This window comes from Malus domestica, chromosome 17 (genome assembly GCF_042453785.1).
Source record: "Malus domestica chromosome 17, GDT2T_hap1".
Classification (NCBI taxonomy): Eukaryota; Viridiplantae; Streptophyta; class Magnoliopsida; order Rosales; family Rosaceae; genus Malus; species Malus domestica.
Window position 1 is genome coordinate 12,669,152 of NC_091677.1, and position 17,189 is coordinate 12,686,340.

The 17,189-nt window shown below is 36.0% G+C and overlaps 2 protein-coding genes across 2 annotated transcripts; one reads left to right on the forward strand and one right to left on the reverse strand.

The window, feature by feature from the left end:
- Positions 1-3,913: 3,913 nt before the first annotated feature.
- LOC139193370 (uncharacterized) lies at positions 3,914-6,866 on the forward strand. Its single transcript, XM_070816367.1, is given in 4 exon segments — positions 3,914-3,993; positions 5,955-6,275; positions 6,591-6,673; positions 6,847-6,866. Coding segments are annotated over 4 exon segments (504 nt in total).
- A 6,846-nt stretch (positions 6,867-13,712) lies between these two features.
- Positions 13,713-16,651, reverse strand: LOC103432182 (glycerol-3-phosphate acyltransferase 1-like). The gene is made up of 2 exons (XM_029096918.2): positions 15,787-16,651; positions 13,713-14,895 (listed from the first exon to the last, which is right to left on the reverse strand). Exons 1-2 carry the CDS (start codon positions 16,507-16,509, stop codon positions 14,005-14,007), a joined length of 1,614 nt encoding a protein of 537 aa, XP_028952751.2. The 5' UTR covers positions 16,510-16,651; the 3' UTR covers positions 13,713-14,004.
- Positions 16,652-17,189: the final 538 nt, after the last annotated feature.

The following is a 17,189-nucleotide window of genomic DNA, read 5'->3' on the forward strand; positions in this document are numbered from 1 at the left end:
ATTAAAAACACAAATATTAACAAAACATGAACAAATGTATCGATTTTTACAAATTGTTTATTTTAAACTAACTTTTGATACCTAAGAGCATCTCCAACAGACTTATAAAGCTAATTTAAAGAGATATTTATAAAAATCATCTCCAAAAAGACATTAAAGGACTTTATAAAATAACAAAATAAACAGATGCGCCTTAAATTTATAGTTACGATTCAAATACTAAATATTAGAAAATTAATAAAACTCGAGGTGGACCCATGAGCCAAAGAGAAAGGAAAGAGAGAGAATGTGGTTCTAAAAAATGAGTGTTGTTGGAGATGAAAAGTTAAACAGACAAACTAAAGCAGTTTTTCAACATTGTACACATGTTACACTAGCAAAAATTTAACAAAATTGTGTTAGAGATGCTCAGTTTTGTAATTGAAGTAGTTAAAACTATTCATTCATCCACCTGAAATCTTGTATTTTCATGTTCCTTGCACAATATTGCTTGAGTAAAAACAAATCCATAATACCAAGTAATCTTCATATCATTCATTTCTTTGGCATCACAAACAAAAAATAAGTTAGGACATCTAGCCAAGGGCTATAGGGCACATCTAGATTTGAAAATGACAAAATCAATCTCCAACCAAGGGTTAAAAGGAATTGGGCTCAAAGAATTAGGCTAATTTTGGCCCCAGGGTATGTAACATGTTGCCCTAGGCCAGACTAAGTTTGGCCTTGAAAAGTAATAACATATGACAAAATAAAATATAGCCATGTGATAAGCTCATATTTATATATATTTTACATCAAATTCACTTGTCTTTTCTTAGTTAGTTCCTTATATTTTTGAGATATTTATTTTGTTTTTGTGTTTTGTAGGATTTGTCAAGCAAAGAAAAGAAAAATAGCACAAGTGAGATTTTAAGTAACAAATTCGTCAAAACTTACTGTGGAGATCAACTGACTTTGGAAGCAAGTTGCGAACATCTCAGAATGAATTAGAGAATGAGCCTTATATGCTTGGAAAGCTACGGATGTCTATTTTCTGAAACATTGCACGGATTGTTAATATCATTTGTCTAGAAGAAGTTATGGTCATTTTAACACTGAAAGGTTACCAAGAGACTGAGCAGTTTGTAACTGCAATGAAAGCAATAAACACAATAAATCTAGTAGCCAAAACTGATGCAGCCAAGAACAAGTCAGCTGACACTTATTCAAATATAAAAGGGAATGGAATTAAAGATGAGGATTAAGAGGGAGTAATTGGCATAAAGGCTACCCAAAGAGTTACAATTGTTTTACCATTTCCTCTCACTTAATGTCATCACTAAATGGTTATTAGTGGGTGAGTCAAGGAGAAGAAAATGATGTAGCAAGAATTGGTTTAAAATCAATGTTGGGGAAGGAAGGAAAGAAGAGAAGGCCTCAGTCGATTTCTTTCGGTTCTATCTTCTCAAACTCATGTCTATCTTTTGTTTTTATTTAAGGATTGTGTGTAACTAATTTTTTAGTAGTTAGGGGCTGTTTTGAAGCCCCGAATATGATTGCAAGTTCATTATGACATTTCGTTTGAATTACTTTTATGATTGGATGAAAATTGGTTCACTACTTGTCTCATTGATGAATTCTCTATGTGTTTTCTACGGATGCATACTTAGTAAGCATATCTAGGATTCTAATGCTATGAATATGTGTGTGCCTGCCCTTGTCAAATGAGGACCTACATATGTTCTAGAGTAGTACTTGTTAATTGCAATTAACATGTGAACTAATTTCTAGGATAAGTAAGACAACGCCAGTACTTACAATGCCTTGTGATGACTCAAACTGTGAAATCTCGTCCCCGGATTTCACTATTTAACTTACGTATTTTCGTATTATTAATTTCAAGATTTATTTTTAAAGAATTTTATATATAGTTGGCAACCATGCATAAATCTTTTTCTTTTCCTTTTTTTATATGGGAGTGGATAAATTATTTAGAAAAAAATAAATAAATAAAATTGAAGCTGCCTGATGGCAGCGAAAGAGAAGGAAGGAGGAGAGTTTCAAGAGGGAAGAAAGGAGAGAGATGGCCGAATGGGGAGAGGAGAGAGGAAGGATGGTAACCAATAGAGAGTGAAAGCAAGGAGGAAAGGGAGAGAAGGGAGGAACACAGGATCCTGAAGGATCCGGTTCTGACCCGTTGGCCAACTCGATTTGGTTAGCCAATTCCAATGATTTTCACCCCTTTTTCCGGTGAATTAGGCCGATCCATCGCTCCAAATCATTATCTTGACCCTTCCTCTACCATTCCCACGCAAAATTTGGGGAGATTAGGTTCGAAATTGTGGAGATTTGCATTGGTGGGTGCGACGGGCTTCGGGGCGGCAATCTATCAAATTCAAAGGTAACTCCATCAACCAACACAACCAAAATACTCCCCTTAACCTCAGGAACAAAGCCCAAGCAGTGGTGGAGGCGTCAGAGTGAGTATGGAGGTCAAATCAGAGCACACCCAATCCTAGGGTTCTGACGGTTCGTGGGTGATTTCAAGTGTTTCCCGGCCGAATTGGACTTCGGCCCAGGTATGAAAATTACTCCCCTCACTGAGATCTAGTTTTCTTTAAAATTTGGTAAGTTTTAGAATTAGTTGAATATTCAGGCAAGTCGGGGAGGCCGACCGCCAACCACGGCGGCGCATGCGGCGGTGCGTGGACAGTGGGCCGACGATGTCTTCTAAGTTCAATTAGATGCTCTGATTTCATAATTGATATTCATAGGACACGGTTTGATAGTTTGAACTTAGTTTCATTACGATACATCACTAGAACAAAATTTGAATCAATGATCCGACCGTTGGATCATCACCAAAATTTGATATATTATAGTAAGTAATATTTGAGGACAATAAGAGCTTACGTATTGGGAATCCATCATACAGATCTTCCCGAATTGGACCTGTAAGTTCGTAAAATAAAATGTTGACAGCCACTTAAATTTGTGATTGGCGGAGATATGACCGTCGGATCGTAGTGAGACTTTAGTATGTTATTCTAGAAATATAATTTGGACTTTGGGAAGTTATGGATCGAAAATCTGATGTACGGATCTTCCGGATCGAATTACGTAGGGTTGTGGACCCTACTATTGACCAAGAATTGACTTTTGGTCAATATGTCTCGAAACGTTTTCAATACTAAATTTAATACCATGGGATACTAAGTGAAGTCTAGTGTGACCACATTGGTTAGAGAGTGACTTGAAAATATGGGATATAGTTATTACCTTGATTTCTTACATTAAGATCATTTGTGAATATGATTTGGGTTATAAATGAAATTTCTAATGAAATGTGAATTATATATACATATGCCATAGACCCATGTTTATTGAATGTGAATTCTATTGAAGTGTTATTTTTATTTCTGGCCATCGATCTATTTTCATTAAGTATGATTTGACTTGTGCTTCAGAAATATGGTTTGTATTGTATGATTGGATTGATGTGATGATGAAATATGAGGGCTAGTAGTGGACCGTTAACCTATTGTCATGGGTTTGTTACTTAGACACTTGTTTCACATCTTGTTTCCTTATTTCACTTTTTGTGTCATTCAGCCCTTCTAAATTAAGTACTTGGTTCTTGTATTGTTTTTTCAAGCCATTGTTGTATCCCTTGGTCTTCCACTCGATTCTATTGAGAGATGGTCCGGAATCGTATCCTGGTTCGGATTCCGTTGAGTGATGGTCCGGAATCCCTTCAATTCTGCAATTTCGTTGAATGATGGTCCGAAATCGTATCCTGGCTCGGATTCCATTGAGTGATGGTCCGAAATCCCTTCTATTTTGCGATTCTGTTGAGTGATGGTCTGGAATCGTATCCCGCTTGTATTTCATTGGGTGGTTCTATATGCATAGTACTCCCCGATTCCGTTGAGTGATGGTCCGGAATCCTTTCTACTCTGCGATTTCGTTGAGTGATGGTCCGAAATCGTATCCTGAGTTTGATTTCATTGAGTGGTTCAGAATCCCTCTGGTGACTTGATTCCTTGGATATGATTTCAGCTTCAGAGATGTAGGCTTCAGCCGAACTGTGTCGCTCTAGCCCTGCATGTCAGTGTGTTGTATGGGTTATTATTTGGTGTAATTATTGAATGTAATTGTTATGATTATGATATACCTTTGACCAATATGGCTATAGATTATTATTGCGCCTCGTCGATTGTCCCTTGAGATGTTGCACGCTCTGAATTGTGCATTATGTTGAAATATGGTAGTTTATGTGATGAATATTCGAGTGTAGTGAAAAGTTGAACTACGAATGGCTTGATCCCTATTGAGGGTACGTAGGCAGTCTAACGAAGAGGTTAGATGCAGGCATAAAGTATACGCAAAATTATTATGTATCTGGATCTTGAATTATATTTTGTGCATATCCAAAAGGTGGGGTATGTTGAGTTACGGGCATTTAGGGACATCACATGTCGATCTTGGACGTATGTCGAGATCGGGGCGTGACACAAACTCTTTTCGTTCTTAATGATTTCTACTTGTTAAATCTATGAACACGCCATTCTAGATTGCATGCAGGGGCTAAGTTAAGTTGAAAACGACATTCTCTTAACATACTACATAAGAAAGAGGAATAGGTTGAGTTCTAGCATTGAGCCAACTTGAGCATCTTCATCCGAAAATAAAAGGAATTTGAATGAAACATAACATGTTTGCATGGTTATTTGGTGGTGGATAGCAATTCCCCTAATTCGTTTTTCTTAATTTGTGAATTATTTAAAATTTGTTTTATCCTGTTTTTGTTCGATTTAATTTACATATCAAATCTACTCCAAAAATCCCAAAAATTTGTATGAGTGTAGTTCTGTGTGTGTAGTGTCTTTATATAAAATTTCGTAGACTTTAGATTAGTATAAGTAGGTCTAATAATTATTTTTCGGTGGCTGGTTAGTAAGGACAACAACCAGTTTTTGTGAGATTTAAAGTAGCTAGATAAAATAATCTTCTGCGGGAAAGACCCTTGTTTTCATACGCTACAATTGACAAATCTTAGTGTTAATAAGGAAAATCAATAGGACATTTGTATGCTACTTTGTGGTGTGCTTTTAATCCTAGCACCATGCATGGTTGGAGAAGAAAAAATTCAGTCCTAAAATAGTCTTTAAAATATGGCTTTATAGCCAAACTGGTCCATGAGATTTGCATAACACATCACTTTGGTCCCAAAGATTGAAAATCAATAGAAATGGTCCATGAGATTGTCCACCATCCATTATTTTGTTCATTCCATTAAAAACTCCGTTAAGTGTCTCGGAGCTCTTGGCTAGAAGTTTGGGCAATTTTCAAAGCTTCGTAACTCAATCGTTTCTCAACCAAATTCGACCCATAATATATCAAAATGAAGATAGGAAAGTATAAAATAAGATTATACTTATTTGTAAGCCCAATGGTTGCCGGAGATGGCGAGAAAATAGTCTAAAAGGTCACTGGTCCGCGGGAAAATTGAAAAACTCGCCAGAAACTGGGTAAACTTTAAACGTTCATAACTTCTTCAATACTCAACGAAATTAAGTGATTTAAAAACAAAAATCATACTTCTCAATGAGACTAAGAGAATGATACATTTTTAATGGCTAATTCATAGTGGGATTTCTGCAAAACGGCTCGAAAGTGGCTAACTCGAGACCAAGATAGCCAATTTCAAACCGTTTTTTGGCCAAACCACGATGAGTTAGCCAATAACCCCTAAACACGTACAAACCAATAATCACTCATTTTTGCTTCATCTCATTATTCTCCCTTGATTTTTTATGTTTCTTATCACCAATCACTTGTTTCCTTTCATTTTTCATATGAACATTCTCTCTCTGTAAAATAGAGGACCAACAATCCTTCTTCTAGCCCCTCATCCTTGGAAAACCAACAAACCCTATTTCAGAAAACGACCATATTATTCATGCATCGCACAGCAGCATCGTCTTCCATTTTCTCTTCGTCATCTTTGTCGGACTACTTGCATTCTATGCAAACCACGAAGCATCCAAAGGGTTGGACATAACCACCATGAATGATGCCAAAGACTCTGATGCTGGTTGATGCTTCGACCTCTTTTACGTGTCCAATGACAAAGCCACCTGCATGACTCTCGACGCTAGCAATTTCATTGAACACCTTGTTTACCCTAACGATTATCATCATCATCCTCCCAAGAAGCTCGTAAACCACATTGTTTTGAGGCTTTCTAGCATGAAGAACTCAAGTTCCTCTAACAATGGTGAACAACTTATTTGGCACAATACACTAATATGAAAGTTAATGTCCACTCCTCACCCAACAAATAAAATGGCCATTTTGTCCTTCAAATAAGCCTTTCAGTCGTGGAATATGTCAAACGTAAATTGGACTTGGCCATCTTACGTGGCATGACTCGTGTCTTGATATGGGATGGCGAGGCCCGTGCTCCGCCGTAGCTTGTCGATGGCATAGTGGAGTACACAAGGATGGTGGCTGAAGGCTCATTTGGCACCAAACTGCCGGAGTGTGACAAATATTGGTGGAAGGGCAAAGACCCTAAAGTGGTGGCATAATTGTTGAAATATTATAAGGGGGCGTAGCAAGAGGTTCATCCGACGGCTGAACGGGACTATGAGGGAGAAGTTTCATGATCGATTAGTGGATGATGCATTAGGTATGCCATTGCATGATTTGTGTGGATCATATAATTTTTCTAAGCGTAGCTTTTGAGATTGAGAGTTGGTGGGTTATTTTCAGTGGGGTTTTTTGTTTTGTTTTGTTATTGCTGCTGTTGTTGTATAACATGATTTATGTTGAGCTGTCACATTATTGTTGATGTATGCACAGAGACAACATTAGTGGATTGAATCACATCACATGGACACCTATAATTTGTTTCCACCTTTCCCATTGTGTGATCAATTGCTTGTCCCTCATTCGTTGGGCCACTGTGACCTAATTAGCTAAACAAATTTTCTCTCTTTTGTAGAGAAGGACTAATGTTTTGTAGTGGCTTTGTTATATCTAAGAATATCTTCTTCTTATTTTTATTGGAACTGATCTCTCATACTTTTCCTTTTCTTGTTCACACACTTGTTTATTTAAACATTTTTTTAATTTTAACTTATATATTCGATATAAGTTTAAGAAAAATATTGGTGTGCATAAAAAAATTGTGTGGAAATATTTCCCAATAATATAAAATGCTGCGTAATATTAGGAGACTAAATTTGTAGATGGAATTTTATAAACTAAACGACATGGAAGTTGATAATTGGATTATTATTTAAGTGTTGATAAACGTACTTATTCCTATTAGTGGCACATTTAGTTTACAAATTTTGTCTCCTTAGCATTACCCATAAATGCTTAGTGAGTTATCGAGAAGTGCACCTCTACAAGTCTGCCACTTGATACTCGCCGAAGGTCCCATATGTGGGTGATGTCATCATGAGGTGGGGTAGTAAGTGCATGTACGTATTGTGAATCCAAATTTCATCCAAAGTTGAATTGACCAAAAACTCTACCAATAAAATAAGAGATACCATTAGCCTAATTGATGAACACCATAAAAAAGAGGAACGTGTCCGCCAAAAGGCTTTTGATGCTTAAGTCAGAGAATACTTTGAGAGAAACTAATAGAGAGAATTATAAGTAATAAGCGCGTGATTACCGATTTTGTAGTCAGCTGAAAAGGGAAGTCGCAAACCATACTAGGTAGATCGCGATGTTCTATTAATGTGATGCAAACTAGTCTCCACAGATAGCTACAAGAAGTCCTACTAAAGGCATTTGGAAATTAACACTACAACAAATTGGTCCTTTAACGAGGAAAGTTTTAGCAAGAGCAATACTTTTTTTTCTTTGTAGACCACCTTCATGAGAAAGTGTTGAGTTCTCGAAAAATATTTAGGCACTCTGTCCAAGAAACAATGAGAAAAATAAAATTTCCGTGAGAATGTATTTCCTCACTATAGAATACCTTCACTGAGAAAAATATTTAGTTCTCACAATATTGATGAGCTTTCTTCTCCCCCTAATTTGTTTCACTCAACTCCTTTGTATTAGACACGACATAGCCTTCTACTTCTACTTTCCTCAATTTGATCTCTAATTAACCGAAACTCCCCAATCTACATAACAAAACTCAAACTAGATGCCACCAACCAATTCTCACCCTTGCCTCTATTCTCGAAGTTCTTCAGAATCTCTCTCCCAGCAAACCTTTTTCTTTACAAATTCTCTTCCGCAGCAAACCCTAGCAACCCCAAATCCTTTTGTCTTTGCAATTTTGAGATTTACGACCATCGCGAGCCAAATTTTCTTTCTGATCGGATCATATTTATATATATTTTTACTTCAAATTCACTCGTCTTTTCTTAGTTAGTTCCTTATATTTTTGAGATATTTACGTTATTTTTGTGTTTATAGGATTTGTTATGCAAAGAAAATAAAAATGGCACAAACTTGTTATTTACTCACTAAATTTTGTCAGGTTGGAATCAGAGTTTGCACTGGGGTTTTTATTAAACTTAAAGATGTTTCAGGTGGAATGGTGAGTAATGCACAAAGAAAAGAAGCAGCAAGGCTGCCAAAAAGAAGAATAAAATAAAAGAGGAAAAGCAGCACTTGGCTGCCTGGGTGGAACAAAAGAAAACAAAAGAATGAGTAGAGCACGAAGAAAAGAATAAATGAAAGCTGCTGAGTGCAGCGTGGTAGGTGGGCAGCGGGCATATATGAGAAAACTGAGCGCAGAAGGTGGAGGGGGAGAAACGAAAGAGGACAGAGGAGAGGGACAGCGTGCAGGAAAGGCAGGACAGAGTGAGGGAAAGCAGGTCAGTGAGGAGAGCCTTGCGGGGAGCAAAGCTGCCTTGCGGCAGCAGAAGCCAAGGAGGCGCAGGAAAGCAGCGACTGACAAAGGGGGAGGGCTGCTTTGGGCAGCGTGAAAACGCGGAAAGGGGGCGAGAGGAGAAACGGAGAGGAGAGAGTCCAGAGGAAAGCTGCCATTTGGCAGCTTGAGCAGGGGGAGCACAGTGCCAGGCACGGCTGACAAGAGGAAATAAAAGGACGGACTGACAGAAGAAAAACAAAAGGGTCGTATATTTTCTCAAACTCATGTTTAATTTTTGGATTAATTTGATAATAATGTGTAACTAAATTTATTTTGGCTAGAGGTTAATTCAAAGCCATGAATATATTTGTAATATGAATTGATTACCTTCAGTTGTGATTTCTGAGTTGTGATTTAATTTGCTTAACTGCTTGATTGATAACTTATTTTTGTATGTCGATTAAGGATGCATACTTAATTTACATGCATGAATTTGATGCTAGAATATAAGGGAGTTTCACCTAATCGTTATGAACTTATATTCACAAGTAGTGAAGGTTGCTATTCACAATCACGTTAAGTAAATTCTTGGCATAAGTTTCATGCAAATCATAGTAACGAGTGCCTCGTCAACGCTTATGTTTTTCATAGAACTTAATGATTCTTGCTTGTATCTCTATTATGCAATTCATGTAGGGAATTTGTAGGGAATGTTTTGGGTTGTCGTATGCAATCATCCAACCCAATAACTTGTGGAAAAATTAAGGGTTAATTAGTGCAATTCACGGTTAATTTGGGGCGTTGAGATTTACAATTTATTGAAAGAACAACTGAAAATCAATTTAGGTTGCATATGTGTCATGTGTGGAGAAGAACCCTCTAGCTAGTCCGTCACCTATCCTTTCACCTTAATTTCATGCTTTTGTCAATTCTGTAATTTATTTAAGTTTAATTTACTTCTCGTCAAAACCAAACCCCCCCCCCCCATTATTAAATTATATTATTTAGTTAGTTTTCATTGTTGTTAGTCTTTTAATTCAATTTCCGTCCATTTCAGTTCCTAGTGTCTAAATTGAGTGTTTCCATTATTTTGAGTCATTCTAAGTGTGTTTCGAGTTATTAGAGTTTTTAGCCTAGTTTTGTGTCCTTGAGTCTTGTTTAATATTTTTAAATTAATTTAGAATAGATTAGCAATCCCTCCTAATCCCCGGCCTAGAACGATACCCTACTTACATCTATACTACAATTGTCAAAAAGAGGGTTTAATTTGTGTGTCAAGTAATTCTCGCATCACTTTCTCATCAAACCCTTAATGATGTCAACTCCGCCTTTGTTCTTATATAATGAATGCAATGTATTATGATAATCCATGTTTAAAATATCGTTATAGGTGCAAATATCGATATGTACATTTACAAAAATAATAATGGATATATCGATATCGATGTTGATATTAGTTGCCTTCAGCAAAAATTATGAAAATTTGCAATGTGGTGATGGGTATATCAACTCATTCAGATTTAATCGAACTAGAGAAAAATTTCCCAAAAAAAATTCAAAAGTTCAAAATCTGCAATGAGTTCTGGAAATTTTTTGTAGTGAATCGATAAATATCATTCATATATTGAAAACTTTACAACCAAAAAAATCCTAAATCATAATATATGCACATCTATCTGAACAAGAATTTGGCTACCAATTTGACCCCAAATGAATTTGTTGGAAAAGAAAGAAATAACAGCTTCACACCTTTGGCTGTTGCATGAATATTGCGGAAAAGAGGAAAATGCCAGAAAAGATCATCCTGAATGAGTTGAATACCAATTGTGCTATATCTGTAATACATAACCTCTGAGTTCATCCTTATTTGAATAATCAAATATCCTATATATCAGACTTCTAACAAAATTTTGCACAATTGCGGAATAAACTTCAGTACAAAATACATGTCTGATAAATAAAAATTTTGTAAGTCTGCAAAAGTCAAACAATAAATTGCTAAGAAAAACAAAAACATGAACTCACTATTTCCTTACGCCCACATAAATGTAGAATCCAAAGAGTTACTACCCCCATTCCAGTGACATGTTCCTTAAACACTCTAGGAAGCAATGGTTTCATGGGTGAATCAGCAGCCATTGACTTTGTGTCAATGTGTTCAATCAATATCAACTATTTTTTCACCTCTTCCTTCACAGACAAATATTTCATGTCTATCATTTATGATTGTTTATGTTACACCTTTGGGCAAGAAACAAAAACAACCATCATTTGGTAACAGATCATGTAAACTTATTGTATAACATTAAAAATTAGGTAAACAACAAAAAATTTCAAATCTTTAGATAAGATAACAGTTAACTTAATTCTCTTAAAAATGATATACCCTGAAAACATCTCAAACCATTTATACATTTCTCTCTTTGGAAAAGAATATTGGCATGTTATAAGTTTTAAACCATAATTTACATAATCCATTTCTTGAAGTCTTCACTTTTGGTGAAAGAAAAAAAATAGGGTAAAAGACTGTTTACTACCCTCATGTTTCGTGGTTTTCAACATTTAGTACATCAAGTTTTTTTCGTCTCATATTCATACCTAAAGTGTAAATTTTGGGACAGTCTCATACATCCGTTAGTCAAACTGTTAAGTTTTCTGTTAACTGTGACGTGGCACACTGACTGGGCGCCACGTGTCATCCGAGTTTTTTTTTCTTTTTTTTCTTTTCTTCTTCCTTCTTCTTCTTCTTCTTCTTCCTCCGACTGCAACTTTTTTTTTTTTCTTCCTCCTTCTCCTTCTCCTTCTTCCTTCCTCCTTCTTCCTTCCCCTTCTTCCTTCTTCTTCCTTCTTCTTCTTCTTCTTCTTCTTCCTCCAAAATCTGGGGAAGTGTGTTTGTTTTTTTTTTCTTTCTTCTTCTTCCTCCTCCTTCTTCTTCCTCCGACTGCAACCTTTTTTTTTTCTTCCTCCTTCTTCTCCTTCTTCCTTCCCCTTCTTCCTCCTCCTTCCTTCCTCCTTCTTCTTCTTCAAACTTTCATCTTCCCCCAGATTCGGAGGAAGAAGAAGAAGAACGAAGAAGGGGAAAGAAGAAGGAGAAGAAGGGGAAAGAAGAAGGAGAAGAAGGAGGAAGAAAGAAAAAAAAAACCGAATCTGGGCAGATTCGGAGGAAGAAGAAGAAGAAGAAGAAGAAGAAAGAAGGAAAAAAAAAGAAAAAGAAAAGAAAAAAAAAACTGAATCTGGGTAGATTCGGAGGAAGAAGAAGAAGAAGAAGGAAGGAGGAGGAAAGAGGAGGAAGAAGAAGAAGGAAGGAGGAGGAAAGAGAAGGAAGAAGAAGAAGAAGAAAAAAAAAAAAAAAAAAAAAAGCTTCCCCAGATTCGGAGGAAGAAGAAGGAGAATGAGAAGGAAGAAGAAGGAAGAAAGGGAAGGAAGAAGGAAGAAAGGAAGAAGGAGAAGGAGGAAGAAAAAAAAAGAAAGTTGCAGTCGGAGGAAGAAGAAGAAGGAAGAAGGAAGAAGAAAAGAAAAGAAAAAAAAACTCGGATGACACGTGGCGCCCAGTCAGTGCGCCACGTCACAGTTAACAGAAAACTTAACAGTTTGACTAACGGATGTATGAGACTGTCCCAAAATTTACACTTTAGGTATGAATTTGAGACGAAAAAAAATTGATGTACTAAATGTTGAAAACCACGAAACATGAAGGTAGTAAACAGTCTTTTACCCAAAAAAAAATGTACACAAGTCTGCACTACAAAATCTTGCTAAGATATTTTTCCTGAATAAGTCAAGGTTAGTGCAGAAAATATTATCGTAAAAGACTTTATTGTTATGACTCCAACCATTTGAAGAAGCCAAGAAACATTAGAGAAAGAAATCATAAACATAGTAAGGTAAACCCTAAACCCTAACAATCATAAAATAATTATTTGGTCAAAACAGTTAAGCAATATTTAACTTACAATTGTCAATAGTCAGTTGGTAAACATGTAGAAAACGATCAATTCCATGTTTTATTATGATTGTTGCTATACTACTGAAAATTAAGAATATTGCCAATAGACATTTGATATGAAATTCTAAACAGAGCATCAAAGACTCACAGTCCATGCAAAAGTGGCAATTACAGTTACAATGTACTTTGTATGAATCCATCTTTGATTCAAAATGAGGAATGAATATTATTATAAAGATATATCCACCATGTCTTTGTGATAGTATAGAGAGTTGCAATTGTAAACCGAAGGTTAGCATTGCTTTGGACAAAATTCATATGAGAGACTTTAGACCATGACACTTTAGTTATGAGCATAAAGAAAAGAATAATGTAGTAGAATTTACCCCAACCTTACTATGAGAGTTTGGTTATCTTGATAAAATATTTATTAACCATAGTTCCCAATTAGAATTATTTCATGTTAAGCTTAAGAAAGTAGCAGAAGATTACTTAGAAGTTTGGAAGGAAATTTGTATAAGTTTTATCAATAATCCTCTAGATTGGTAATGCATATGCACAAAGAATAAGCTAGGCATATAGCCATGATAAATAAAGAATCTTTTAGACTGTCATCTATATCACCCTACAGATGGACTCCTCCACAACAAAATATTATGAAATATCAAGGAGCTAAAACATTAGCCTTAGATGAGTTCAAGGATGTTAAGTATGATATGTTATTAGTAGCAGAAGACGAGGAAATGTACATATATAGTAAGACAGATATTCGTCATCAGCCATATTGAAAGTCTCAAAAATGTCAAAGAAGAAATTGTAAAAATCAATTACAAGATAAAAAAAGATAGTAAAAGAGAAGCGGAACTAGAAGAAGGAGATGATCAATACTAGAACAATATGACAGAAGAGGAATTAGACAACATCGACAACATGATGAAAGCATAAAAAAGTTAGAAGTAGATAAACAAAAGATGAAAAAGTAGCTCAGTAATGCAAGTAGAGAATATTTTACAATAGCACCATACAAAGTAACGTACAATAATTCAAACATGAGACAAAATGTAAACATTAATTAATGTGGCACCTGCCATGATGAATGGAATAATGGTATAAGAGTAAATAGAGAAAATAGGTTGACCCATTATAAACATTTCATACCAAAATGTCCTTATAATTAAAATTGAATGGTCCTAAACTTTGAGGATATTTTTTTTTAATTATATGAAAATTAAGGCTTCTTTCTCTTATTATCAGGGACAATTCCTTCATTCCCAGCCAGCATCAAATATTTATCCCTCCTTGTAAGAGAGGTGCACTCAAATCCCAAAGCATCAGCCAATTTCCTCTGAATGTAATTAGCCACTTCATTGCTAGACTTTCCCCCAGCGCAAGTCAGCTCTCTTGGGAGCCTCCCAAGAACTTCAATATAATATGCAGGCCCAGGGTTCATCAGGAAGAAAATTGGGTCCAAGCATTTTAGTCCACTGGCTGTAGTCCCATAAAACATGCTCACATTTGTGTTGATGGCTACTGGCACAATCTCATCAGCCAGTTCCGCAAACAGTGAGCTGAATCTTAGCAAATACGGCTCTCGACAAGTTGTTCCTTCGGGGCAAACCACCAAATCTCCTTCACTAAGTAGCCTCCCCATGGTTTCACCGTCTTGTTTTCGGTCTCTGGTTAATCGGACTGTCTTGATCGGCGCTATGATTTCGGACATTTTGCTCAAGCTGTATGTGACTGCTGTTAAAGGCTTGCCCAAAGCCATACTAAGGAAAACTGGGTCTAGTAGGGTTCTGTGTGTGCAAACATAGAGGACTCCTTTTTTTTGTGGGTTTGAGGAAGTGGGGTTTAAGCAGCCTTTAACTGAGAGATTGACACCTGTCAAGGAGGTCAAAAATAGGGCAATTTTGCAGGGGAGGATAATGCCAACTGAGATTCTTAATATGGCTAGGATTATTCCAAGAGGGAGCCACAAAAACATGGCTAGGGTTGCAGATGGAGTAGGCAAGAATGCCAACCTTCCATCATGAAATATTACTGGCTTTGGCTGCTTGTGCCTGGGCATTGCTGAATTTGTACCGCTCTTGTTGTCTTCCTTGTTCACTACATAGGCTTCCTGTTGCAATTAAGTGGGTTAGTAACACTAAATGATAGTGTAATCAGGCAATCATGTTTAAACATCTCTCGTAATGTTCTAGCTTTACATAAATATACATAGTAGACTCATCCACCAATGCATGGTAATACATATATGTACCATATTTCTAGGCCAAAAATATTATACTTGCAAGAGAGAAAAAAAGGAAATTAAATCTGTGCAACACCTCCCATTAATGAAAGGAATGAAAGGGAATTCCTCTTGGGTTATTTTAGATAAAAAATACATGATGGAAACTGGAAATGCGAAAAGGATGTAATTTGTGAAAATGATTTTCTAATGCCATTGATGTGACTTATTAGTAATAGTATCCCAAAACCTTCCAACACCATCCAAATCTTAGGTGGAATATCATTGTACATATTTGACATCAAAATTTCTCCAATCAAATTGTTATTTGCTGATTGGATTTGAAGGCTTTGTGATTTGGAGTCAAATTTATTTTTAATTATTTTTAATGGTGGATCCCTTATTCCACTAATATTTCAACCAATAAAAATTTTGTTTCAACATTTTTTAATAATTTTAACCATTTAAAGTTCTACTTAAATTATAAAATAACATTTGACAATTCTTTTGGAGAAGTACAAATTTGATATAAGATTTCAAATTGCCACATCAACCATCAATTGTAATTTTGACTCTTATAATTTGACATTTTCTTTGAAGATAAAGTACCCTAAACCAGAAAGTTGATAAGATCATAATACCTATAACTAGCTAGTTATGGGTTGGGTGTAAGACTAACCCTAATACATATTGAGGTATACAGCATTAGTGGTCAAACTAGGACTTCAGGGTGTAAGGACAAATCAAACTTGGTACTTATTTGAAAGTGGTATTACATACCTTGCAAAGGGAGATAAAAAGATTATCTTCGACGCTTGAAGAACCAATTCCAATATCTAGTCTTTTGTCTCCAAAATATTTTTTGAGAGCATTGTGCTTCACAAGAAAACCAGAGCTGGATAACAAACCAGTGAAGTAGTGCCCAACAGTGTGCAATTCAGTCCCCAAAACATCACCAACTTCCATATAATCCTTGAGAAAATGTTCAACCATGACTCTAGGGACACTTGTGAGGACAACCCTAAATCCCGCTGAGGCAAAAACCTCATAGGCCTGAAGGTTGAGATTTTCCTGATAAAACTTGGGCAAAACAGCCCTGCCAACACTCTCCATATCTTTTTTTCTGAGACCACAAAAAGTTATGAAAATCATAACCCTTAATCTGTGCTCGTAGTCGAAAATCAGCAAAACCGGGTACGATAGAAGCAAGAGAAGGGCTCTGAAAATGCTGCCACCTTCAAAGGCAACAAGCATGAAGTAAGGAAAGACAGACTGGGATTTCAAAAGGGATCCAAAAATGTCACATGCAATTGTCTCACAGTCTCTGCCCTCCAAATTACACATTGTGAAATTGGGAAATGAAAAGGGTTGTTTTTGCGGTGAGGTGAGAGGAGGAGAATTGCCTACGAGGGAGCCATAGTTTCTCACTTTTCTTGCAGCTCTTTGGCATGTGTTTGCCAGCAGCTGGTACAAAACCCCATCTTTGAGTTTGAGAAGAACCATTGGGAGGACCGTGGTTTTTTGATAAACCCTAAACCTGTTTCAGAGATGGAAAGAGAAATTTTGAAAGATACGACAGAGAAAGGTTGAAGAAAGCGAGAAACGAGAGATACATAAACAGAGGAGGTTGTCGAGAAGAGGAAGGGTTTGCAGTGTGTATTTATAGGAACACAATTAAAGAGAGAGAAGGAAGGTTGACCAAAAGCATTTGGTTAGCCACACCGTTGGCATTAATTCAAACCTCAACATTTTCTATTTCTCCTATTATTTTCATTTTTTTTCTTATTAGTCACCTTTACAAGTGCATTAAAAAAACACATTCGAAACTTTTCCATCTGCTAAATTATTATAATATTTTAATAATAAAATTTAAAAAAGATAGATGTGTTTGAACACGTCATTTGAAGATACTTTATAACAATAAAACATGAGACTCGTATTTTTAATTTAATTTCATGTAATTACTTAACAATTAATACTATAGTCTAATAATATTCACTATAATCTAGTAATATTTCTATCAAAACTTCCTTAAACGATTATGCAAAATACGCTCATCAACATTCCGCCAGGCCAACCCTTTTCACTTTCTTGATAACAACAAACTGTAGGTTGGATTGTGAAGAAGAGGTTCCACCATAAAATTAATTGGTAATATGAAAAGTTGCAAGGTTTTTCTATTT

Bases quoted from the DNA above. Each gene is read 5' to 3' on its own strand.
- LOC103432182 (XM_029096918.2), bottom strand. From the start codon at position 16,509: ATGGTTCTTCTCAAACTCAAAGATGGGGTTTTGTACCAGCTGCTGGCA. The intron at 14,896-15,786 runs GTATGTAATACC...TAATTGCAACAG, and splicing joins TTTTTATCTCCCTTTGCAAG to GAAGCCTATGTAGTGAACAA.